At 34.7% G+C, this 27,535-nt stretch overlaps 2 protein-coding genes across 3 annotated transcripts; one reads left to right on the top strand and one right to left on the bottom strand.

Moving 5' to 3' along the window:
* Nucleotides 1–3,668: 3,668 nt before the first annotated feature.
* LOC147548650 (agamous-like MADS-box protein MADS1) lies at nucleotides 3,669–12,087 on the top strand. Of its 2 annotated transcripts, XM_086667027.1 has the most exons (9): nucleotides 3,669–4,422; nucleotides 4,653–4,894; nucleotides 9,239–9,323; nucleotides 9,456–9,517; nucleotides 9,606–9,705; nucleotides 9,797–9,838; nucleotides 10,462–10,503; nucleotides 10,658–10,824; nucleotides 11,774–12,087. In XM_086667027.1, exons 2-9 carry the CDS (start codon nucleotides 4,713–4,715, stop codon nucleotides 11,775–11,777), a joined length of 684 nt encoding a protein of 227 aa, XP_086523153.1. In that variant the 5' UTR covers nucleotides 3,669–4,422; nucleotides 4,653–4,712; the 3' UTR covers nucleotides 11,778–12,087. The 2 variants fall into 2 exon arrangements, with proteins under 2 accessions (XP_086523153.1, XP_086523154.1); XM_086667028.1 differs by lacking the exon at nucleotides 11,774–12,087 and having other exon boundaries at nucleotides 4,105–4,422; nucleotides 10,658–10,828.
* A 12,215-nt stretch (nucleotides 12,088–24,302) lies between these two features.
* On the bottom strand, nucleotides 24,303–25,971 carry LOC147548649 (peroxidase 16-like). Its single transcript, XM_086669381.1, has 4 exons — nucleotides 25,742–25,971; nucleotides 25,449–25,646; nucleotides 25,188–25,353; nucleotides 24,303–24,738 (listed from the first exon to the last, which is right to left on the bottom strand). Exons 1-4 carry the CDS (start codon nucleotides 25,958–25,960, stop codon nucleotides 24,332–24,334), a joined length of 990 nt encoding a protein of 329 aa, XP_086525507.1. The 5' UTR covers nucleotides 25,961–25,971; the 3' UTR covers nucleotides 24,303–24,331.
* Nucleotides 25,972–27,535: the final 1,564 nt, after the last annotated feature.

The raw sequence follows: 27,535 nt of genomic DNA, 5'->3' as shown, positions 1-27,535 counted from the left end.
CAACCAAGATGATGTGGTGGTAAGGCACCGACTTTAATGGTGACCACTTGTCTCGTCGTTTGAAAGATAATATATATTGGGTGTGTCTTTTGATACTGACATCTCTTCTGACACATATATGCTCGTGTATAAAAATAGGAACTCTATCTGATCTTCCGCGTCGGTATTGTTATCTTCAAGCAGATCTGAACTGGTGTCGAGCTTACTCTAGTTGAGCTCCCTACTTTGTGCCTCTGACGCAAGGCTCGGTGTGTAAACTTGACTTGGATTCTCCAAGCCGCTTACCTTGAGGAAAAGCATGGCTCAAGTGCGAGCTAACTTCTCTAGACCCCTTCTACTATTCCGATGCCAAAGCAGGGATGTAGCCAGACCTGGCTCGTATTCGTCTATCCATTCACTTCTAGGCCTCTACAGGATTCAAGATGCATAGGATGTTTGCGTCGAACCCCCCGCCAGGGCTTAAGTGGCGGAGTTGTCGGATCCACTTACTTGATGGTTTCGAAGAGGGGTTTCTTACGTACAATCTTAGTCAATTTGTTGACCTTTTGACGTGGTCAAAGCTGACCAGTATTTGGCTCAACACTAATTTTTCTGTCAATTTTTTTTTGTCATTATGGTAAAAGAAAAAATGTTAAAGAGACAAAACTGTTGGGATTTATACCCTTATACTAGTGTTTATAGCGGAAATAAGACATCTAATGTCTACACTAGTATCCCCAGGATCACATGCAAAACTAGTAATTAATCTAATGGAGATAGTAGATTACCTTAATCGCTTTTCCCTCGAACTAGTTGAATTGATTGAAGAAGACCAAGAGCTTCAAGTGTAGCTCCTCTACTTGGGACACGAGCAATCAATTTGATCTCCCACCTTGTTGTATAGCTAGCACACCAATGGTGGTTGGAAAGAAGAATACCTTCTTTTGACTAGATTGATAGTAATGGGAATTAGCTCACTTTCTCCTCTCTACTTGATGTGGTAGAGTAAGAAAGCTTAGAGAGAAATTCCACACCTTATTCTCTGCCCTAAGAGTGTTTATATAGAACCCTAATAAGAATCCACCTCCTTTTAGGTTTCCCAAAACACCCTTTAGAATAAGATTTAGGGAAATAGTCGAAAATAGCAACTATTGATATTTTCTCAATTCCCTAAGGAGGAGGTGTCCAAACACCACGAAAATTGGCAGATATAGTGTTTGTTATATCAGAAACTAACCCTCCAAAATTCAGCCCAATCCGAGTCCTAGAAGTACCCGAACCGGTCTAGGCCCAAAAACCCTGTTTTTGGCCTTTTTGTACTATCTTTGCCTAATTCCTTTTTAGGCCTATGAGATATGTTTATCGGACACTCCCATGATTATATCTCACTCCCACTAGTCATATCCTAGATCAATTTGACACTCTTATGTGTAACCCGTTGTAGGATCCGATCGAAGTTAGCCGCGAATTACTTCGTAATTCGACGATCGTAGTTGGTCTCTAGCTACAACTCTACGATCCCTAAATCAATCGGACTTGATGATCTTCCACATCGATTGTCCTATCCGACAAATTGTTCGCATTGTCACCTTGGTCGAAGGACATCTCCTTCAACTCCTTCAAAAACATCATCTCTCCATTTTTCCCATCTTCATCTCCACCAAAATCTTCATCATTTCATCTTTTTCCATCATCATCTCCACGAAGACAATTTGTTGGATCTGATAAAACATGTAATGACCCAAGCTTTAGCAAGTATCGATATCGTTTCCACTTTACACCCAGCCCAGGCCCATCGAACACTGGGTTTTGTTCCTACTGAATGTTCCACAAACCTACCATAAAAAGCTTCGACAATTACTTAAGCTTTGAATCACGCTTACAGCCCATGCTCTGGACGCTCTCCCACACCATGTGAGACTACTATATGAATGAATTATAGCATGATCGTTTGAGATGGTTCAGATGTATAAGTTGCAAGTACTTATGTATTTCGAGGGGGGAGATGCTAGAGTGACTTAGAGGATGACATAATGACGTGGAATTCACCTAAAGACAAGGTTTTTTTCAAAGTTTGACTACGGTGGGGACCGCTTTTGTTTCCAAATGAGGAAATATGTCATCCTCTAAGTACCAAATTCTAAGTCACTCTATCATTTCCCTTTCGAGGGTGGGGGATGTTAAAGCCCAATTATTTCACAATGTACAGGGCATGGGCCATATGTGGATGCTCGGGCTTAGTAACTGCTGACGCATTCTGGGTGAGCTCGTGAAGCCTTTGCCAAGAACAAAACTTTGTATACATTGAACTTGTGTCTGGTTGTAGGAGTTGGTAACGATATCGATAATTCGTAAGGCTTGGGCGTGCCAAATGGAAATGGTATCAAAACTGAGGGTGTCTCGTTTCCAAGACTAGGGGATGTAATAGAACCATGCCGCTTGAGAGTGTCAAAAGCCTGGTTTTACTTGGTAAGTATTGTTTTTTTAGTACACTTGTGGAGCATTTTCCAAGAACAAAATCCCATACGCGTTAGACTTTGCTAGTGTTTGGGTGTTAATAGGAAATTCGCCGACAAGGTCTCAGTTGTCCTGCCATCTATCTATGACAATTGATTGTTTATACATCCTATTTGAGTGGAAGGAGTAGAGCTTCTAATCGTAATTAACTAATGCTTGAGGAACAAAGAGTGTTCTAAAATTGTAGACCACGTATAACTCTTAGAAATTTAGATTTAGGACAATGGAAGTTTATAAGCACATAAAATGGTAAATATTCCGATCTGTTATCATAGTTATAATAATTACAAGATGAAAACAGTGGCCTGGCCATTGTTTCTCGTGATAGTCCAGCTCTTCAAAGATTCATGTGACAAATTAAGCTATATGCAAACTACATATAGATCATGAATGATTAATGGGATCTAGACATCGAGTTTGAAAATTTTGGTTTCCAAAATGATAGGATATGTTGACAGGATCACTAAGGTGAAGTACATGTCAATGTATATTGTTTAGGAAATCAACATTTTAAAGAAACATTTCTTCAGCACTCCCAAATGTCTTTTGTTATCATCTCACTTTCAAATGGTTTTGGTTTCTTCAAAATTTTGTACTACTATTGTTCTCTTTTCACATTTTCTTTTTGGGTAAATGGTAGTGTCATTAAGCCAGCTTAGTTGTTAAAGCACTTAGTTTCTTTCCGTTCAAATTACTCTTGCTAAGTAAATCTAGATTTAGATCTTTGTAGAATGTCTCATTCGCGTATGTTTTATTTACTCCTTACTGTGCCATTTTTTCAAGAAAAATGATAAAGAAGACTACAAAAGGAGACATAGCCCAGACCTAAATAAAAATCAACTGTCTATCAACAGTGAAAAAATCCATCAAGAGAGAGAAAGACTTGAAATTGGAAACCGTTGATTTCACGTAGGTCTGGATTAGGCTTGATTTGTAAGCTCTTGTAGCATAACTCTTTTTGTAACCCCATTTGTTGTACTTGTAATTTGTAACCATCTTACAAATCAAGGCCAACATTCCATTTTATTCTTTAAAAAGAATCAAAGTTAAATATATGTGGTTCCATCAGGGATGCAAATATGATGAGAATAAGAATCTATTTGTATGAAGTTTTCTATTTGAAAAAAGTTTTCAACTTGTTTAAATGGAAGAAGCATTGGGGATTTTGTGTAGAATGCATAGGGAAAGCTTTTTTGGGACTCTCTACTAACCATTGTGAGTGCTTTAGCCTCTCCTTGTTACTCCATTTCATTTGTAGATATAGAATGAAATAAGGAATCAAATCTTAAAGAAACAAAGAAAATAAAACCAAATAACTCTTAATCAAAATTTAAAACCAAAGCCAACTCTGAGACCCAAAAGACAGAGAAAGAGTTTAGAGAGAGAATAATGGGTTTAGAGCACTCTCTCTGATTTCTCTTTTCTTTCTCTTATGATCTCTTTGTTGTTCTCTCCTCCACTGGATTAGCTTGAGTGCAACTCAGCCCAAATGTCTTATTCACTCCATTAATAAATGTCACTCTCAAAGTCCCTTTCCTTTCTCCCTCCTCTCTGCCCATCACACACATCAAAATTGGACTCTAATGGCCTCTTTCTCTCTCTCTCTCTATCCCCCCTCTCTCTCTTTAGTGAGTAACAAGTCTCTCTCTCCTCTCTTACCTTTGTTCTTCTTATACACCAACCACTATTAATAAAGAGAAAGTAATATACCATTTCATAGTTATAGAGAGAGAGAGAGAGAGAAAGAAATAGAGATTACTAACTAGGAAGAGAGAGAGAAAAAATAAAAAAATCAATCACTACTGACTGTTCATAGATGGATGGTTGAAGAAAAGATTTTATGCCCATAAATACCCATCTGTTAGAACAGCTTCTTCTTCACTTTTCCTTTTCTACAAACCCCTTCCTTCTAGTCTTCCCCCACAGGTAAACCCACTCTGAAAAACCAAATGTTTCATGCTTCACTTCTTATGGATCTATTGATTTTTCTATTTTTTTAGTCCTTAACTCTAACTATTAAAGTATTTATATCTTTACTTTGAAAGTTGTTTATCATCTACCTCTGTTTGGCCCTAATTGAATCATCTAAAAACAATTATATCTTTTTCCCTTTTTTTTTTGTTTATTGGGCTTGTTTCTGATTTTGATTGTTTCAGTTTTCAACCACGGATTTCCAAAGTCAAGTAACGGAGGATTCATCTCCGAGTAGACGAAAAATGGGTCGAGGAAAGATCGAAATCAAACGGATCGAAAACACGACTAATCGTCAAGTTACTTTCTGTAAACGTCGAAATGGGTTACTCAAAAAGGCTTATGAATTATCTGTTCTATGCGATGCCGAGGTAGCTCTCATCGTCTTCTCTACCCGTGGACGTCTCTACGAATATGCCAATAACAGGTTTTGTGCTCTCTATAACTCAATCACTCCTCTCTATAGCTTCAAATCTCTAATAACCCATTTCTTGGTTTTGTTTATTTTGGGTGGAGCTAAAAAGAAATGGATTGACTAATTTAGAAAAAAAAAACATCTTATAAGAGTTTTGAACTTTAGATCTTCAAAGAAATTTTTTTTAAAAAAGATCATGATCATTTTGTGTAGATGTAAGTTAAGTTTGATGATGAGTTCTAACAAAGGTTTCACTTCTTTTTTGTTTTTGTGTTTTTCTTTTCCTTTCTTTTGTTTATTTTAGGGTTCACTTTTAGTTCTTTGTCTAGATAGATAGTTAGATCTGTTTTTTCAAGAGATAGAAATAGTAGTAGTGGTAGTAGTTGTAGAGTTAAAAGGATAGATGAAAAGATAAAATCTCTCTCTCTCTCTCTAAGAACTTATGAGTTTCTCTCTCTTAAACCTTATGTGTTTGTCTCTCTAGTGTTTCTTCTTCCATTATTTCATCCCTTTATTCTCTCTCTCTCTCTCTCTCTCTCTCTCTATTCTATCAAGTCTGCAAGAACAAAGCTGTCCTGCTCTCATTAGTCCAATTACTTTTGACACTTCCTTAATAAAACGTCAGTTCAATTATTCAATCAATCCATTATAAAAAAAAAACAAAAAATTAGGGTTTTCTCTTAAAAGTCAAAAAGAGTAAATATCTAAACTTTAATTCCTCATTTAGGGTTTTTATTCATTTGTTTAAGATTAGGGTTTTTTACTAAAAACATAGATCAAATAGTCAAGATTTATTAATTCCTTGTTTAGGGTTTTTATTGACATTTTCAAGATTAGGGCTTTTACTAAATAAACATATTAAATTTGGTGATCAAACTGTCAGAATTTTCTTCTTTTCAGACAATTTTACCCTTGTTAGGTTATATACAAAATGAAATTCATATTTTTCTTTAATAAGATCTACCAAATCTTTGATCCGATCTTATCAAAATTTATCACTGACAAAGTTATATTTCAAGATTTCCAAATTTGATATTTAATAATTTTGATCTTCAGTTCTTCTTATATGTTTTTGATCTTCTGTTTCTTACCCTCTTCTTCTTCTCACTTTAATCGAGTTTCCTCTGCTTATCCTGATTCTGAATCAAACTCATAAAAAGCTCAGAGAGTTAGAGAGAGAAAGTAAGATCCACCAATTAGGTTAAACCAACCAGACAAAGCAATAGATACATATGAACAAACAACAACTGATAACGTCACCTCATTACTTGCACATTTCTTGATTTTTCTAGAGAGAGAGGGGTTTTGTTCTTCTTTCTAGAGAGAGAAAGAAGAACAAGCAACAGAAGGTACGAAGACTGCGGAACCAATGGGGTGAATGTACTTTAAGCTTACATGCATGAAGTTCCGTACCAGAAAAAACAACAAAAATATGTTTTTTTGGGGATGATTAAAAAACTAGGGTTTTTTTTGTAAGTGATTTAGGGTTTCCATGTGGGATAAAAGATGAACTTATGAGGATATTGTACAGTGGGTAATAGATATTGTTTACGTGTCTAGAATCTAACGGTTGAAATATGTAACCAATCATAATGTCGGAGTTGTGCCAGCGTGGCAGTCGAGAACCAATCAATGGCTCGACGAAAATAAGGTAGTCAGAAGATTGGAAAAAACGCGGGGTTTTATTTTTTGGGTAAATATTCAGTGTAACGGATTGTACGCGGTTATAATAGTAATCCCCTAATCAGGGTTCTCTTATATGGCACGGCTAATTAATATCCCCCAGAATACATACTTAATCTGGACCGTCCAAATAGAGATCATATTTCACTCCAAATAGGGTTAATTAATGTTGTATCTGAAGATGATCATACCCTTTTAAATTAATTTGATGAGTTTGATTTTAAATGTAGCAAACTTCAAATTTATAATGTGATATTTTAGGTCACATACTTGATAGATTTGTTTACGTGTTGTTTCTTAATAGCTAAATTTGTTTGCAAGGTTTTTTCCAATTACAAATATTTCTCAAAATACGAGTAAAACATTGTTTTGGACTCAATGTGGTTTTTACTTAATTTTACTTTGCCTTTTTTACTAACATTGCAAATTTAAGACATATTAGAGCAAATTGGGCATTTTTTTAGTTTGTGTGATGAACACTTGTAAATATTATATCTTGTTTTAACCTATGATGTGTCTATACAAGTCAATATGCATTAATTGGGTAAAATATTTTTAGTATCAAGCTCTAAGCCGAATGAAGATAAAATTTTGTTATTGGGTAAACTCTCGCAAACCCACTCGAGAGACATTATGACCCTGAGCTGAGATTATCTCAATAGGCTAAGACTCCACAACTCTTCGGAAGCATTGTGATATTGCTATCACATTAATACCGTTATAGCATCCAAAATTGACATTATATAGATATTGTCCATGATTATGCTGGCTGGGCATATCTCGTTGGGCACTTACAATATTTTTTTTTTGTGAGCCTCACTAACCCACCCAAGATATGTCTTAGCGCGAGTAACTTGTTGGTGAAGCTTGTTTCTACAGCGTAGGAGTTCGAGTGTTCTCTTAGCTATGTTAAAATGAATCAATGGGATTATTACTTGGAGTCTGTTGTAAAGTCACATACGGAGATATTTTTTTTTGATGAAGTCGCATACGGAGTTAGTCTCTCCTTGTGACGAGGCATTAGTAATTTTATCATGATCATAGATCTTAGTCTGGTGTACTTCTATTAAAACCAATTTTGCTTTTGTAATCTTCGTAATTGCATTCTACCTTTACAGAAAAGAAGACATCTTCAATTTTAGTGTTCTTTATACAATGCCCTAGAAATTATGCTAAAAAAAATTCATCCTTTCATGTGCTAAAATACTTACAAATTCATAATTATTCGTTCTATCATTATTTTGTGTTAATTGTTTATTAATCGTCTAAATCTAGCTCCATTGATTCAATAAGAATTATTTCTCAGTAGTCAGTAATGCTAAATGTTGATGAGCCTCCTAGTTTTAACATGATAGGGCATGAAGGTTTTGAGAAAACACATCTCAGTTCAAGGAATCGGTTCTTTTAGTACGTACTAGTCTAATTTATATTCCATTGTCAGTGTCGCGAACAAATCCGTCTTGCACATTACTTTTGCTAAGAGTGAATTGTTAGCCTCTATCTTCTCCAAACAACTTAAATGACAGTATTAAGATCGGAACTCGGAGAAAATTTCATCATATACTGATGCACATGTGTAACATTGGATAATGATCTCTTTTGATTATTTAGACTCTAACTAACAATTACAAGTTCCTTATAGATCCTCCATAAATGGTACCTAGTAACCATAAATATAATGTTTAGGTTATCTTTTTTTTTTTTTTGAAATTGTCAGCGTGCCTCGAACCCTTAACTTTTAGGGTGGAAGACTAAACCTCTTACCACTCCAACTAAGGGTTTTTGACATATTTAGATTTAGGTCATCTTTATTCGCTTTTAAATGGTTTTGAATTAAATGTCAATAACTTAACATTTGTAATTGCAAATTATTCATACTTCCTATAAGTCACTGTCTTGTACAAGTCCGCGATGAATGTTGAAAGTGCCTTGAATATGAGACGATGTCTAATCCGGTTAGTGACCCAAAAATTTTGTCAGCTTACTATGTTTACCCTAATCTTATAAAGGATTGTTATCAATGTAAAGGGTGTATCCTAAAGTCAGTTTTAGGGAGAGGATTAAGAGGCAGTTAAGTGCTAGGGTTTTAATAGGCTACAAATAGTAAAACCATTGAGAAATCTTTGTAATCTTGTTCGTCTTCATAGTGAAAATCATCGCACCATTGTTTTCCGTGGAGTAGGTCTCTCCAATCGAACCAAGTAAATCTCTTCTGCTTGTGTGATTGTTTACCTCCATTATTGTTTTTCTTGGTTTGCTTGTTCTTAGTCATAACAGTAGTGAAAGTCATTTCACAACACTCCAAATAATTCCTTTCTTAAAGTCTCTGGATATGCTTATTTTCAATCTTCTTCACAATCATTTCTTTCTGGTCCAAAAGAAGTCTCATCTTCCTCCCTCTCATTGTAGTACTCCCATTGTAGAAAAGCAGCAAATTAGTGTTATTTAGGTTTATATGAAAAAAATTGTAACACAAGCAACTACCATCTACTTTATGATTTTCTTGCATTACCTATACGTTATTGTTTTTTTGTTTGCTTTTAGCTTCTCTGTAGTTCTTTATGCAGTTTAGGGCATCCTTGTGTTTGTTTGGTCCCTAAACCCTATATATATATATATATATCATTTACATAGTTTTAGAGTAAGAGAATATGTTATAATTGGTGGGTGCAGTGTGAAATCCACAATTGAGAGGTACAAGAAGACTTGTGCAGATCCCTCAAATTCTGCTATATGTGCTTCAGAGGCCAACACTCAAGTAAGTTTATTTTACATAATAATCATAAAGTTGATACTAAAAACCCCATTTGATTATCTAGAGTTAAAATGATGTTTGTATACTATTACGAGTATCTAGATTAATATTTTCGTAACCTTTTGTTTATTTCAGTTCTATCAGCAAGAAGCAACCAAACTGCGTCAACAAATTGGGATATTACAGAATTCCAACAGGTGATTAATGACGAATAATACGCTTGTTTTGTGAAATTCATATATATTCATATAGTTTGAGATTCGGGTAACAATGTTTAATTTTCAGGAATCTGATGGGTGAAGCTATTAGCACAATGAGTGTTAAGGAACTGAAGCAACTCGAAAATAGATTAGAGAAAGGCATCAGCAGAATTCGCTCGAAAAAGGTCTTGGTTATTCATTGATTTACATCTTTCACTGATTAATTTTTTTCGTTTTTATATTTGTTTATAACTGTCTGCTTTCAAATTTCTGCAGAATGAATTATTGTTCGCCGAAATCGAGTACATGCAGAAGAGGGTAAGCTTTGAAGTTTTATTCTAGTTGAAACCTCAATGTCATTGAATTCTTAATCTCTTATAGTGAATTGTTTATCATTCTTATTTAATGAGAAACCCCACGTCGATATCTTAGATTTGTGTTCTTTAAACTTTATATCTTAACTTTAAAATAGGCTTCTCAACCCTTCTGTAGAGATGTATGTTTCTCTAGTAGAGACACGAGCTTCAGAATCTTACTGTTTCAAAAAGAAAATATTATGGAGACATCTGAGAGGGTGTGACCACTGCGGTCGCACCCGACCCCCTCAAACTACTAAATTTGTTTAAAGACCGAGGGCCCCTTAAATCTCGATTTAAGTTTATCGGAGAAAGGGTCCCCAATTTCTTATTTATCGCACCGGACACCCGAATTCTCAACCACGCCACTTGCATGAATCACAAAATCAGAAACCGAACTTGCTCGGGTGATATTATGGGTTGCTTCCAGTGAAGGAGAACTTGGTTTATCTTTGTTATGAGATTTTTGGTGTTTTAAAAGCCATAATGACTTTTGCAGCAAGAGAATTAACAACTTCAAAATGTAGGAGATTATCAGCTCAATAGGGAAATTCTTTATGATCTAACATTTCTCTTCTTTTGCAGGAGATTGATTTGCAGAATGATAACATGTATCTCAGAGCCAAGGTCTCTCTCTCTCTCTCCCTCTCTCTCTCTCTCTCTCTCTCTATATATATATATATAAAATATATATATATATATATATATATATATATATATATATATATATATATATCATTGTAACTAAGAGAATAATTATGTTGTGGATTGACAAATATAGATAGCTGACAATGAGAGAGCTCAACAGCAAATGAGTTTGATGCCTGGGAATGAATATGAAGGGATGACTTCTTCTGGTTATGACTCTAGGAACTTTCTCCAAGTAAATTTGCTTCAATCATCCAGTCAACATTACTCCCACCAGGAGCAGACAACTCTCCAACTTGGGTAAGAATTCTCTCACCACTTACTATATTTACATCAGTTCTTTAAATCATATTAACACTTCTTAGGTTTCGGTATCTGAAAATTTTAGGGTTGAAGAAAAAAAATCCTGACCTCTTAGGGTAAACCGAAATTTCTCGTTGGTGTTTAGGGACATGGACAAACATATGTTAGATTTGAAATTTTGGTTGTGGAAGATTTATTCTAAACTAGTTTAGTTGCTCACCCACCTCAAGAGCTAGTTCAAGTAAAGTTAGACTTTTCGTTACAGTCGTAGAGTGACCACCACCCCTTCAAGAAGCTACACTTGTCATGCCCGAACATGGAAAACTACCAGTCACTACCTTCCCCTTCCATTTCGCTCGCTAAACTTGGGTAGAGCACAATTTGTGGGTGTGCTCATTGGCCTTCTTTGGAGTTTGACCCCAAGTCGTTTTCCGCTTCTCTATATTAAAAGGAAGGTAGGAGACGAGTCTTTCGCTTGCAATATAAAGTAACCACCCCTTTCCACAACCAATGAGGGGTTTACTCGCATAACGAGTTTCAACCCAAATGTGACATTTTGTTGCTTTGGTGGAAGTTGTTTATGTCGATATAAACAGTTGTTTCGACATATGTTGATGAAAACCCACAACTACTAAATTTGTGGTGGAAATCAATATTAATTTACCTTATTGAGTTAATTTTGTATATTTGTTATAGGACCAAGAATATATTATTGACTTTGTTAGTAAAATAAGTAAATGACTTGCAATTCCTGTAACAATTCTTAAACTTGTATAAGGGGCTCTAACAAAAAGTTTTCCTTCTGTACACCACGGTTATTGTTCGAACTTGGTACTGTAATTAATATGTATTCTTCTTCTGTTGTCAACTAACTTTCTAACAAAAAATTTCATGATTTAAGATACAAAAATCTGTTCTCACGTACAATCGTCATATTTTTATGCAGTTGATGGATATTATCGAAGAAGAGAAGGAAGTCTCGGATAGGTATTGCCTAGTACTACTACTATATCTTTGAAAAGCTAGAAATCTGTTGAGATTATTAAGAACCAGGATGTCAGCTTGTTAACCCAAATGATAAGGGTTTCTCTATCTTTCTCTTAATAACTAGATTAATGGTTTAGTGTATAAGACTGATCATGATAGTCTCTGGTGTGACGAGTACTACTAGTTTTTGACTATGTGTTGAATACACTGCCATAAAGGGTATATGTATACCATGTACTTTCTTCTTCTTAAGTAATCCTATCTATTTGCTTATATATCTTATAGAAGTGCTAGAATCACAAAAGATTTTGACATAAGAAGTTTCCCAACTGATGGGGAGTTGTGATATGCATTTCTCAACGGCCCAAATTTAATCAAAATTTCAAACCACAACCGGCCACATCAGCTTAACAACTTTTTTTGTCAAATTTTTTTTTGTGATTTTAGCATTTCAATATATCTTACCAATTTTGTGCTACATAAAATTGCATGTGGCCAAATAAATACGGTCTAAAATGGAGTTATCATACTTCACACACTGAATTCATCAAATTGGTTGAGATCTTTACACAAACTATCTAACATGTACATGTTAGGTCAGTTTTGACGCGCAGAAGTGGAATGTCATTCTCGGGAATCACATTCCCGTAATGCGATTCCCGGGAATCAGATTTTTTTTGGTCTAATGTTTGGCTTGACGAGGAATAGGAATTACATTCCCGATAGTTTCATAACTTGTTGTGTGGTTTGTATAGGAATGTAAATTTTTACGAAAGTCCTGTTATATCCTTTTACTTAAACTGCATAAATTATAGGTCACCTTTGTTATATATATTTTAATTAGTATTATCTATTCAAATTTATAGATATGAAATAATAATGTAATACACTAATTTAAGTTGTATTAAAAGATTTATTTAAAATAAATAAGGTCTCGACTAATTTTTTTTTTTAAACGTTGTGAAATCGATTTTAATAAACAAAAAGTGAGAAAGAAGTGGGAGAGAGGGGGAGTTTACGTTCGAGCGAGAGAGAAGTGGGAGAGAGGGAGAGTGTGGAGTTGTTATGGTGGTAGTTGAAACCCTAAAATCAATTATTTTATCTAGATATATTATAAGAATGCCGATTTTAATATTAGTCATTCTAATATTTTGTCAAGGATTATTTTGTCCAGAAATACTAAATCAAATTATTTTCGGGAATGGGAATCACAACCCCACTCCCTCCCTACGTCTGCTATTACTCCATTTGGGGGGAAATGTGATTTACAGAAAACACATTCCATTTCCACGCAATTCTCGCGTGCCAAACATGACCTTACTGTATTCTCCACCTTGGGCTAGGAGTCACCTTAGTCACACAAAGTTTTAGGAAACATGCACACAGTTTCACTTCTCTGGGTTGAAACCTCAATGTATATAGCTGAAAATATATTGGTAGAGCTCCAATTGGGGAGAGCTTCCTTTGTTTAGTAACAAGAGACCTCAAGTTAGAAGTTCGATATGACCTCTCCAAAAAAAATTGTCGAAATTAAACAAAATTAAAGGCCGCGACTTTGGGGAATAAAGAATACTCTCCGGGGAATAAATTCTCTAGGGAATCCGTGTTTTTATGTATATTTTTTGGGGAGTATTTTATTTTAGTCCAAAAAATCAAACATTAATCCTTAATCTTCATCATTTTTATTACCTTCACCGCAACAACTTCCCACCACCACCATTTCAACCATCATTGTCACCTTTTCCCTCTCCTTTTTTTCCCTCTTACCCACTATTGTCCTCTCTCTTTCTCATACTTTCTCTCTCTCTGAAAAGTCAAACGGATCCGAGTGAGTTAAAGAAGACGATGAAGGGGAAAGGCTCTTCCTCATCTATCTCTGGCAAAGTTTGGTAATGTTAATCTGGCAATGGTTGTTTAACCTTAAAGATATTTTCAGTCGGAAAAGAACTGAAACTTCGACAACTTGCAATTTTACAGCCGAGAAAGGTGATTATAGCTAATAAGAGAAGAAGACTAAAGAGAACGAAGTAATCTTCTTATTGGAAGTTTGTTAAAATCTTATAATTTCAGGAATACCCACTTTTTCTCTAGAATTTCTTTCTTTATCTATCATCTATTAAAACTACAAACATAAACCCTAACTTGGCTAATATAGCTCGGATCTTGAAGTGGAAAATTGTCATTTTTGTTCAGTAACTCAGAGAATCAAATACAAATTGAAACAAAATCATATAAAAAAGTTAAATCTTTCATCAATCAACCAGAGAAAATGAAAGAAGTTGAAAATAAGAAGATTTTTTTTCCTTTTCTTTAAAATGGCACAGATGAAACAAAATCACATAAAAAAAATGAAATCCGTACCTACTTAACTATCACGAAAGAAAGTGAAATTATGAGAAAAATGGAAATTTTTTAGAAGGTGGATCCTAACAGATCCGAGATCTGATGGGATTTTGAGAAATAGCGGGGGAATATGAGAAAGAGGTAGGGGAAGAGACGAGGAGGATGGAGAGATATTTAAATGGTGGTTGTGGATTCATCTCAGGTAACGATAATGGTGGTGGTAGAAATTTGGGTTCGGAGGTAAGGTGGGGATGAAGATGAAGAGTAAGGGTTGAAAAACAATCAGATTTATGTTAGGGTCAAAAATAAATATACACTATAAGGCAATTTTAACTGACCAAATTTGTATTCCCGGAGATTATTCTTTTATTCCCGTGGCCAAATTAAATTGGGGTCAATTCATTTAGTTAAAAATGATGGTAGAGAGTGAAACAAAAAAAAAATGCTATTATTATGCACTAATTTAGAATGTCAAAACATATTATTATTATAGTAGTAGTTACTTAGTTATGGTATTTGGAAAACCAAAATATTTTTGTATGTAGTTAGATTTAATCTAGAATTATCTTACACATCTTCAACTACTTAAGTTTGTAATTTGTTTCAAGCAAAAATCGAGAAAGAAAGTTTATAGTACTAAAGAGATTTAGTCATCTCATTTTCTAGTCCATTTTATATCTAACAATGAAAAAGGCCAAAATAATTTTAGGGGTGTGACGACTTGGTAAAAAATTGGTCATTTTTGTTTGATAATTTTATTTTATAAGTTGTTATAGGGAAATAAATTTAGGGACTTAAAAAACAATTTCAAATTTAGAAAAATAAAAAACCCTCCACCTCACCTCTCTCTCTCCACCTCACCTCTCTCTCCCCCAGAGCCGTGTCTGAGAAATTGGGGGCCCGGGGCCAAATTTTGAATAGGTGTATAAACAAAATATATAAAAAAAATTATACGTAAAATAAAAACAAAACTCAAAATAATTCGAACTTGAAAAAAATAACAAATAATTTAGTAATTAATTAACAATGTATATTGATTAAATCCTATAAATATATAAGAACATAATCTTAAATCAACCTAAAACAATGAAATATTTTAAACAAGAAAATAAGTTGATTGGGGAGATGATATGTTGATTAGATATGTGAAATTCCTATTTAGCCGTTAATTAGATGATATGATAATTACATATGCGAAATCCCTATTAATTGTTAGTCTGTTAGAGAGAGAGAGAGAAAAAAAAAATTAGTAATTGAATAGGAAACTAACAAAGTTGGTTGGAAATTACCTTGACTGATGGGCGTAAAAGAATAAAAGTCTCCTTTTGACGCCACATGTACAAAGGCAGGAGGAGAATAGAAAACTAACCTACATAATATATAGGAATCATGAGGAGTGGGCCCCACTATGGTGGGGGGCCCTGGGCGTTTGCCCTGCTCGCCCTTCCCAAGACACGGCTCTGCTCTCCCCACCACTCTTTCTGTCTTCTCCGACCAGGTCGCCGACCGAAAAATTTCAGGTCGGCGACCTGGTTGGAGAAGACAGAGAGAGGGGAGGTGGGGAGAGAGAGAGAGGTAAAAAATATTCCCCATAAAATAGTATTTGGACTTGGTAAAAAATATTCCCCATAAAATATGTTTCCCCGACAAATTTTTAAAATTTTGCATATTCCCTTTAAAATTTCACACCCCAGAAACTATTTAACTTTCCCCAAAGCGCTGACCATGAAAAATTTTATTAAGTCCCTCGTCGGAAAGAACACTAAATTTCCTTCCTTAAATATTAAGATAGAAAGAAAGAGAACCCATAGGCTACTATCTCCCTCTCCCTACTCTCTAATCTTACAAAGGGAAGGAGGAGATCTCTCTTTCTCTCTCCAATTCTCTTGTAGGAGAAGTCCTTATAACCTGCATGATTTTTGGACTCTAACTGAGCCAGGCCTTAGTACGTTTAGCCAACAGGCAGAGTGACTGACTGGCAGGCTAGACAAACTATTAAATTAAAAATCATGTCCATTCTCATTCCTCCCAACCGCTCTAATAGTCAACCACTAAAGAGGCGCAAGTCACCAGATCTCATGAAAGTAATAATTGGTTCTACTTGGACCAACCCAGTTCTCATCCCTTCTCTCAGAGCATCTCCAATGTAAAACTCAATCTTAGAAATTCGGAGTGCCACATAGGATTTTTTGAGTTTTTTTTTTTAAATCATCTCCAATGCAAAACTCAACTACGATCTCAAAGATGATGTGTCGAGAGTGGAATAGAGATATCTTAAGAGGACACTCTATTTTCAGAGTGTCCTCTTGAGATATCTCTAATTGTCCAACTCATCAATATTTAAATTTCAACCAATAGAAATCAAGTCTTCGTATATTTCCAAAATAACTAATTATTTTTTTACAAAAATAACCATGACACGTAAGTAAAATAAAAGAGTTGGAGTGTTGCATTGGGGACATACAAGAATTGATTTTCGACACTTAGGAGTGAGAATCTCAATTGGAACTTGACAAATAGGACGAATAGAGATTTTTTTGAGTTTTGCATTGGAGATGCTCTCACACCTCTGTCTCTCCTCTTACGAATTGTTCTTTTCTTTGGAAAATTCTCTCTTCAAGATTTTAAGTTGGAAAAATAATTGTCCGTGCCAAAATAATTTAGTTTATCGTAAAAAAAACTACTAGATCATCAATATTGACATTTAAGGCAAAATGATATGACCAAATAGTAAGCCAAAATAATTTGACTTAATGGAAGTTTAGGCAAAAATATTAGTTCACCGATAAAGGTGAAGTTCACCTTTTTGTTGTAATATCAAAACTACTCTTCCTTAAATAGATGAGTAAAGAAGCTTTGAGGTCTGTTCCTAACTTAACTATTTCTACGAACACTAACAATGTTATGCAGGTAGGTAGATGGTGTCCCCCTCCTTTCGATTTTATCAAAATCAATTTTGATGGAGCATTCAGAGATGATAAGGCTTCATGCGCTGCCATAGCAAAAGACTCAGACGGTCAGATTTTGGGTACGAAGAGGAAAGAGATTTTACCAAGATCGACTCTTTACAACGAGCATGAAGGTTTAGAATGTGCCCTAGATTTAGGCGAAAATTTAGGATTTGTGGATTTTATAGTGGAAGGTGATGCACAGGTGTTGATACACTTAATCACTACCGTTGATTGCGAGGTTCTTTGGAGATTAGCAAATGAAATCGACGGCTTACGATTAAGGGTGAACGAACTCCACATTCAAGTGGTGTATTGCAACCGTATTCATAACCATGAAGCACGTGCCCTGGCAGCTTTAGTTTCACCCCCTCAAGTTTAAATATTTCTTTTTTTATCCTTACGGTTAATCATGTTATAAGTGTAGTCCGGGTCTGTATGGTTTTTTCTTTTCTTTGGACTATGTTGTAAATTTACTAGTTATTGAGGCTTTATATCTGTCAAAAAAAAAATAGATGAGTAAAGAGTTATTTTCATTTTGACCTCCTATTTTGTGACTAACTTTTTTTTTGGCACCCTACTTCTTATAAATTCAAAAATGACCCCCTCTTTTCGAAACCGCCAATTAACTTTAACACCTGATTTTTGTATTTTCCTTGTTACCCTTATTCTAAAATTAGTTCTCGTTTATTCTTACTTCCTTCTTTTTATTCTTCTTCCTCTAACAAAATCTGTGATTTTCCACATGTTACCCACTAGTTGGTTCTCATTTCCTTATCTTTTTTTTAATATATAAAAGTTCAAGAACTTGCTAATTTTACCAGCAAGAATTGAAAAATTACAATTCAAGTTGGATTTTATTTTCCTTTGATCCAGTTCTCTGATTAAAACCCAAAATTAAGTTTGAAGTACACATCTTGTATTCCAAACCAGAAACATAATACAGAAATCCCTAAATCAATTAACATGGCGCTCGATGACCCTGAAATCATTAGGTCAAATTAATGGCCCCATATTCTTTAACGTGTTGCTGATGAGCAAGATGACGATGTTCTTTAGGAAGAGCGACAAGGTAAGAGAAGATCATTCCACCGAAACAAGCAAGGTAAAGAGGATCGATTGAACTGATTTAGTTCGCATGGTAACTATCCATTCCTTAAGAAAGAAAGTTTTTTTCTTCTAGGATTTGTCTCTTATCCATTCTCTAAAATTTGTAGTCAAAGTTGTTTCTCTCTACAATTATTTATGTTTGTGAAAATATTATGGATTTTTCAGAGTTTAGAAGATGTTGGTAGAGTTGCCGAAATTTATGCAAAAATCATAGAGATCCTACAAGAAAATTTATGCTAAAATTTTAACAACGCATATTATGTTGTTAGAATCAATAAAATGCTACAAAAATATTGGAAGGACTTCCATCTCCATTGCATCCAACAGTCACCCTATATTGATCAGTTTTTATAAATTTGTAGTTTTTTTCGTACTGATATAGTAATGACCGAGAACATCTCAGAAGGCTTAAACTCCACCCTCAAACTCTAGACTGATGTGGGTGAAAGTTGGACCCCATGCACTTGCTTTAGTTATTTTTCATTTAAAGTAACAACCATAAGAATTTGCATTACTCAATTCATTCAATGGTTGAATAGCTGCCCATAAAAATGTAAAAGCATTACGTGTAATATGAGTAAAGAAAATTCTAGCAAAATGTTTAAAATGTTGTTCTCCTAATTTAAGTAATATAAGAGAATCAAAGAAATGATAGAGAATGTTAAAAATTTAGATAACATAATGTAAGTAAGTTAGAAAACATATGATACATTATTATGTTTGTTGTTACATCGATTCATCACCTAAATTGTTTTAAAAATTCAGAAGTATTTTTGAGTGTAAGTATATCATTGTGTTTTTAAAATCAATAAAATGTCAACTTTTTTAAAATTCTGTTAAATCTAAGAATGTTGTTAGAATCAATAACATGTTAGATAAATAATCAATCTTTTATTCACCTAATCTAACTAAATCACAACATATGCTACGCATATTATGCTAATAGAATCAATAAAATGTTTAAAAAATACTGAAAGTGTCAGCAAAATAAATATCAGTTTACATTATGTTTTTTTTTTATGAAAACAAGATTGCAATGATCGAAAATTCAACTTATTTTCTTACCGAAAAAGTGATAAAATGTGTTACATTAAATATGTTGTTAGAAATTTTTTTTTTTTTTTTGAGAATTGATTACATTGGTCGTTACAATTGGCATTGAATACATCAAAGATGTGATAAGCTTGCTACCCACTCAAACTCCATGACCTGGCCTATAGCCCACTCAAACTCTAACATAACTTGGCCTATAACCCCAACTAGATAATGGCCTAAAGCCTAACTACACTACATTATTTATACCCTGATAATCCCAATTCAAATAACCAAAGATTCACCTTCTCTGGGATTCGAACCTGGGACCTCCAAGGGTTTCTGGAGTTTATGTCAACACCTTGGAACCACTTGGGCTACCAACTGTTGACTTAAATAATGTTTTAAGAAGATTCAAAATTTAATCAACATATACAATTTTCATCCTAATTTTCAAGACAAAAAAATTTGTAAGATAGAACATTGTAAGAACATAGAGAGAGATAATGAAATCCCATTTTTAGGACAAGAACGGCTTATTTGGTATGTTGGTCTTGACAATTATAAATTTTGAAAATAAATATTGAGAATAAATTTTGACCATAAATTTTTTCTCTTAAAATTTATGAAAAGAATATATTTATTAACTCAACCACAAGAAAGTAAGAAACATTTGGTTTATTATAGGTTAAATTATATTTATAAAAGGGCAATAATGAGAGAAAATAAATAGCTTGAAGCATGGGGACCCAAAAAAAAAAGTACACTTTTAGACTTATTTTCCCTTTCATGTTTTATTTTGGTCTTGTAGTGTTTATTGATTTAGGAGTGGATATATGATTAATTGCACCTCCTATTTTTGGACCTTACACTCAAAAATTCATATCCTATAAATTGTTTGTGTAATTTATTTCCAGGTCAATTTTTAATTCATATTCTATAAAAAAAAATTGCGTAAGTTTGTAATTTATTTTTAGGTAAGTTTGTAGTTTATTTTTAGGTAAGTTTTGAACCTATATCCCATGTATATTTTAGGTAAGTTCGTAAATTGAATTTCAGGTAAGTTTGTACTGTGTATCGTATAAATTCTTTTTGGGTTATTTTCAAAATGACCCCCAACTTTGTGACCAGCTTCCTGCCTAGCCCCCTACTTTGTCAAAAATACTCATTTGGCCCCCTTTTTCAGTTACCGTTAACTTTTCGTTACTCTCTCTCCTCCATCTCATCTCCTCTTCACCTATCACGCCACACCATCATCTTCTCCAGCAGGGGTCACCGGTCGGCCCTGAAATTTGGCCGGCGACATTCAAACCTGAAAAAAATTCCCTTTTTCTTCCTCTCGCTCTCACTCTCTTCTTCTTCTTCTTCCTATCTCTTTCTCTTCTTCTTCTTCTTCTTCCTCTCTCTCTAAAATGGCTGGCGAAGGGTTCCCCCCTTCGCCGACCATTTTAGCGAGAGAGGGAGAGTGAGAAGAGAGGCGAAGAGAGAGAGAGAGATAGAGAGGAAGAAGAAGAAGAAAAGAAAGAGACAGGAAGAAGAAGAAGAGAGAGAGAGGAAGAAAAAGAAGAAGAAGAAGAAGAGAGAGAGGAAGAAGAAGAAATTTTTTATTTTTTTTTAGGTTTGAACGTCGCCGACCGGCGACACCTGCCGGAGAAGATGTGGCGTGATAGGTGACTTGACATAGAGATGAGATGAGATGGAAGAGAAAGAGTAACGGAAAGTTAACGGTAACTGAAAAAGGGGGTCATATGGGTATTTTTGACAAAGTAGGGGGCTAGGCAAGAAGCTGGTCACAAAGTTGGGGCCATTTGGGAAACAACCCATTCTTTTTCTTGATAAGTTTGTATTTTATGATGAGTCATGAAAATGCCTCATTTCAATCTCTTAATTGGAGCTAGTTAGTCCATATCGAGCCGTTACTCTGATGAACTGCTTGATTTTCTTTCTCAGGTATCTTTTACGGAGTTTAGTGTGAAAAACAGGCGAAATCGGGAGAAATTGATGTTAGGGGCATTTTGGTCATTTGGTGACAAGGGTAGCATGGTAAGTTTGGATAATGTTGATGCTCGGATGAGAAGAGGGGTCCGTGACGAGTCCGTGGGCGAAAACGAGAGTCAAATCGGAGTCCGGACGAGCAAATTAGCCAAAGTCAAAGTTGGAGACAAATCTGGTTGACCAAATCTGATAAATACACGTGGCGTGCAATCTGACGTAAGATGGAATTTTCAGTACACAGTTGGACTGTGCGGGACGGGTCACGGGATTTCTTAGGTTTTCCGCTATAGTACTCCCGGAAGTAAGTTAATACGGTACTCTCACCAGGATCCGACGGCCACCATAACTCAGCAATACGTGGCTCCATGTGAACGTGCGCTACACCATCTTGTGGCTACCCGCAAAGCACAATAGTGTCCATCCCCTAACTGCTGCTCCTATATTTTCTCCTCTCGGTTATCAAATCCTTTTTTTCAAATTCGAATTACCAACATAACCGAGAGGGAGGGGATTTAAACAGAAAGGAAAATCATAGAGAGAGAGAGAGAGAAAGCTAGTTAAAAACCGAGAGGATGGATTAGAGATGACCGAGCATGATGGGATTTAAAAAATTCGATTTTCTTATATAGCTGGAAATCGAGAAGCCGAGATTGGAGGAAGATGAAATTGAATCGTTCTTTTGGTCTATAAAAGAGGAAGAGAAGCAGAGAGATGGGGACCACGGATTTTAGAGAGAAGAACAGGAGAGAGAGAGAGAGAGAGAGAAAAACCGAGAGCTTACAGTTTTAATTTTTCTTGAATTTTTTGATTTTCCTTTTGTTCCCTCTGAATCTTAGTGAGAGAGCGAGATTAAAGAGGAAGAGAGAAAGTTAGAGAGAGAGAGACAGAGAGATATTGCAGAGAGAGAGAGAGACTCGGTTGTAAAAATTAAAGTCATCTTTATTTTATTTTCGATTTTCTCTTTCTTTTTGTTTCCTGTTTCTTAGTGAGAGAGAAGTAGATAACATAGAGAGAGAGAGATTAGAGTAAGAGATAAAGAGAGGAACAGGAGGTTAGAGAGAGAGAAAGAAGGTTGAAGAAGATGAGAAAATAAATTTCCCAGAGGGAAACCATTTCCGGGAAGACGAGAAAATCGTTTTCCCAGAGGGTGCGTTTGGTAGATTTCCAGGAAAAACAGACGGAAATCAACTCCTTAAGGCTCTGTTTGGTGAGAAAATCGCAGAAAAGTTAAGTTTCTTTCTTCTTTTTCTTATATTAATTCAAATATTTATCGTTTCTAGCATGAGTAGCTAAATCTTTCATATCTAGGGTTTTAGATGAAGTCATAATAATTATTTTCTCGATAATTTATTAAAGTTTTTACCATTTTAACGATAAAATCTTCCGGGTTTTTAGACCGTTCATGGACTAAAACCTGAGTTATATAAAGAACTCTCTAATTAGATCAAAATTAAATTGTCGTTAGAATTATTAGGAAGACGGATTCGAAAACCCTAGGTTCCCTTTTTCTGAATACCGACTTATTTCTTTATTTATTTTTGAGTTTTATATTTTATTTTTATTTTACCTCCATCAAACCATTTTTAAATCTCAATAGTTTTAAGGTTAGAATTTAGTTTAACTTAGTCTCTGAGAAACGAACCGGTCTTACCGGAACTATTACTTGACGCCCGTATACTTGCGGGTGGAGACCTTTTAGGGTAACCTTTTAGGCCCATCAATATCTTATAAATATTTTGTGAGTTAATAATGTATTTGCTATCTTTTATGTGTGTCCGTTAAGTTTGTAGTTAATTTATATGTTTTGATATTAGAGTCTCGTGCAAATGGGTTGGGTTGACCTGCTCCGGCCTTGCCCGAGTTTAGTAGGCCCGACATCTAGCGAGACATGGGTTTAAGTTAGTGTCAGGTTGGCCCAACCCGACACTATTTCAACACGGGTCGGCTAGGGTCGGTGCAAAGTTCGACCCAGCTCGTCTGTCTTGTCCGGCTTGATAAGCTACACTACTTTCTCTTATAATGATTATTTTCTTTATCTAGTTTTAATTGATTCCCTCTAATGTCTCTATGAAAGTACTCATTTGCAGAAGTTTCAAACAAACTACATACGTTTTTGTCTTTGTTTCTTCAAGCAAGAGTGTAAGAGTTTTAAGAGCTTTTGGTGAAAGGATAGTGTCATGGGAACTGTCAAATAAGCGATCAACATGTGGTCTGACTTTCACAAAAGAGGAAGAACTAAAATCCCTCCTAATATAGAGAATGAATTTAAAGATGAGTAGTCAACAATCCTTGGTTGGAGTGGTAAGAGGTATAATCTTCCACCTAAAGGTCAAGGGTTCGAGGCACACACTCAACAATTCAAAAAAGAAAAAAATTAAAGATGAGTCGAGCAAGACTTGGAAGCGGCCACAATCTAATAAACTAAAGATCAACATCGATGGGACACACGAAGAGCGATTCATCTGAACATAAAGGAAATAGAGTTGGAAAGTGATGCGATTAATGTAATCCAAGCTTGTAAGACAGCGGAGTCTTTGATCTCTTGGAAAATAAGAAACCTGATTACTGAGATATAGAGGGAAGAAACAAAACTTGAAGCAATTACATTCCGACATATTTCGAGAACCGCAAATAGAATCACCCATGCTTTAGTTGAGAATGCTTTAAAATTCAAAATTTGTAAATAATGGATGGAGACAGAGATCCCACCTTGCATTGCTAGTCCATTAAGATTCCATAGAACCAATAGTGTAACCAAGAATCCTATTGATTAATAAAAGGCGACAGCCACTGTTCATCAAAAAATTCAAAGATGCCATCAGTCACAGTTCAGGCGTTCAACAATAGCACCTCGTGAAATTTCTTGAAATTTATTGAACGAAGTCCTTGATTATATTTTAAATATATGAGAATTCGAACTTTAGGTAACTCGTATGATTCAATTTTCTGTGTTCCACTTGTAATGGAAAATCAAACCCAATTTGTACAATTATAAAACTTTATTAGATTTAATTAAATAAAAATATAAAATAAACTAAAATAGAATTCTACAATGGAACATAAGAACAATGGTAATCTTTATTTATTAATTATTTTTGGTTCACAAGAGTGCAATCACGTCTAATTTCTCCATGTAATCGGGAATGTTTAACTCCAACCCTTCCTAATTTAGTCATTGCAGTAACGAAAGCGTGTTCAAATGCCGTATTATTCGCTGCGAAAGTATTAACAATGTTCCTTGTTCTTAAATCAGTAAACAAAATTTGATCGGAACTAAACAAGCCCATCCCCTTTTGAAGATTTTTGAAGTAATTATTGTCAAATACTTTAGGCCCAATTGGATCCAATACTACTACAACAGTATCTGATTTGCAGTCATCACGGAGCTGCCTCGCATAATCCGGGTTTAACGTCGGGTCAACTGTTTGGTTTGGGTTGAAATTACCAATCCGATCCCAGAACCGATTACAGTGAGATGCTCCAATTGTATGTGCTCCTATAAAATGGAGAAGTATGACATTACATTATGACATAATGCATGTTATATTTTTTTATAAATTGATCGGTTAAAAAATGTTTTTTTAGTTTCTAAAGTCTTAATGTGACTCATTCGAGGACAAAATAGTAATTTCAATATACTTATTCTCGGATGTAGACTTTTTTTTTCCGATGAGATTCTCGGCTATAGACTTAAAAATAGATCTGAATAGAATACCTAATCAACAAATGAGAATATGGGAAAATAAAAATTATTAGTTTTTTTTGTTGTTGAAATAAAAATATAGTTTAACGAATCGATTTCAACTTCGTGATATATTCATCAATTAGACTTGAAATGGGTTTTAAATATCAGATTAAATGAATTGGAAAATTGAAAAATTAAATGATTTTTTTTTCTAAAATGTTTGTTCACAAGATGCAATTAAATTTAATTTTTTGTCTTACCGGATAATGCCACCAGATCAACTTGTGAGAGCCCATTAGAAGCAAACATCTTAATAAGCTGGTCTAAACCAAAGCTTGGCTCGGGAAGGTGATTTTCAACACTAGAATTTGTTGAAATTCGCCCGTCTAGTCTGCCTAATTCAACCTTATACGATGGTCCGTCAACCTGCCATATAAACAGATATCGAAACTATGCGTGATTAATACAGGGAGGTAAAAGATGGAGTAATACATAGAGCTAGACAACAAATATGAACTTACCAAGGCAATAACATCTCTAGTAGCTAATGCCAAAATATCAGCACATGAGACCTTATTCTTACACCTTGGATGTTTATCAACAGCTTCTTTAGCTTTAATCACCGTATCAAATCCATCTCCGGCGAGCGTTAGACCTTCTGGGTGGTCTTTCTCTGCGTCATTTTTTGCCGATCTTAGTAAAACGGAAGCGTCACACCCCTAAAACGAAATCCAAAAAAATGAGAAAAATTTGAAGAACAAGACTACCCAATCACTAATTAATTGAAAATGAGATAAAAAAACGAAAACCTAACCCTAACAAAACAATCATGAACAAAGAGTCTAAGGGTCGCAGCAGCAGTAATTAAAGTTTGTTGGAACTTCTGTTTAACGGCATTTCGGACTATGGATTCAACATTTGGACAGATATTTTTGTAGTAATTATATTTGAGAGCTGAAGATTTGTGTAAGATAAGTAAGAGAAGAAGTGAGAGAATAAAAGTATTTAGGAGACTGGTTTTGAGGTTTTTCATAGTTAGATAGAATTTTGATCTTGTGTTAGGGTAACTTAAAACTTTGAAGAGAATTTATATAGAGAAAAGATTGAAAGGGTTAGTAAAAAATTTGTTGTTTTATGTGTTATTTGTCAAAGAATCTTCATTGTTTTAGTATTATGCTAAAAACAAATATAAAGACAACTTAGGTTTGAGTGGAGAAGTAAAGAAGACAATGAAGTTTAGTTCTGTGTGTGTGAGAGAGAGGGTTGGCAATAGGTCATACTATCATAGTTAAGTTTTAATCTATAGTCCCATATATAGATAGATATTAATTTAATTACTAATTAAGGGCAAGTGGATCCAAAACAAATATTACAACATTTTGATTGTGAAAGTTACTTGTTACTAATATATATCCTAGACACAAAACAATTCAAAGCTCATGAGTTATTCATATTAAAACCTTTCATTAAATGTGATTAAGGATCAATCTTGATTAGGTTCTCCAATATTTATCTTTGAAGTGTAAATGAGGAAATATATTCATTCTCTCTATTTCCTTTGATCTTTTGAAATCGTAGAGATGCCCAATAGGCCAATATTGATCTCCTCAAAGTTTTGTTTTAAATAGGTTAGTATGCATCCTAATCTATACATCATTATCGTTCCTACGTGTTAGTGATTGTTTTTCACCACTTCCCTAGAGGAATTTTTTATAAAAATTTAGAATGAGAACATTAATAAAAGAAAATAGTGGTATGAATGGGAAAGGGTGTATAAAAGAAATTCATTACCTATTTATTAGTTTGATGTTTTGGGGAAACAAAAAAAAATTGATCCAAAAGTTTTTAGGGTGGGCAAACTAAGAATTTCTCTCAAATACGGTTCTTCTTATGTCCCCGACAAAGGGTTGTTGGCCGGCTCTCGAACAACGACGGTTGTTGACATCTATCTCTTGTCATCTTTATGTCTTAATTTTTCTCTCTTATGTCTCTCACATATTTCTCTCTTTGATCTCTCGCCCTCAAACAACAAAAAATAAGGCCAAATAGTGCGACAACCAAGTCTTTCACAATTCTCCCCAACAAAATCATCATATTTCTAGCCGGGACTTCTTGACGGAAACCAGTAGTCATGGAGGAGTTCATAAAGTACGTCTAAGACGGATAAAAACTCTCAAAATGGATCTACTTTGGTAAAGATCAATTTATTGTGCCATCATCTCAATCTCACATTCCAGCGGCACCAATGGTGTATGCCTTGATATCAAATCCTGTTATGGCAAGCTATCGACCTCATTTCCGTGAAGGCATGGACGTTGAGATTCAATCGATTGTTATTTGGATACCACTTTTGTTATTATTATCAAAGCATGTAGTGTCCATTTTGTTACGGGAAGGCGAAGTCTTGAATGCAATTCCTATGGGAGGAGATCAGATATATCTGAATTTCTTATTCTTATGATGGGATATGAAGAAATGCTTAAAAGATTGCAATTTCGATTGGAAGAAGAAGAAACTAAAAAAAAAGGGATAACTTGTTTTCTTTTTTTTTTTGTTGAAGGGAGGGATAACTTGTTAATGACCACAGTTAGCTATTACCGAGACCAAG

Source organism: Eschscholzia californica, unplaced genomic scaffold (assembly GCF_041429995.1).
Source record: "Eschscholzia californica isolate CP2 unplaced genomic scaffold, dmEscCali1.0.p SCAF_3, whole genome shotgun sequence".
Lineage (NCBI taxonomy): Eukaryota > Viridiplantae > Streptophyta > Magnoliopsida > Ranunculales > Papaveraceae > Eschscholzia > Eschscholzia californica.
The sequence above is the reverse complement of the archived record's forward strand: the minus strand, read 5'-3'. Positions and strand labels throughout refer to the sequence as shown.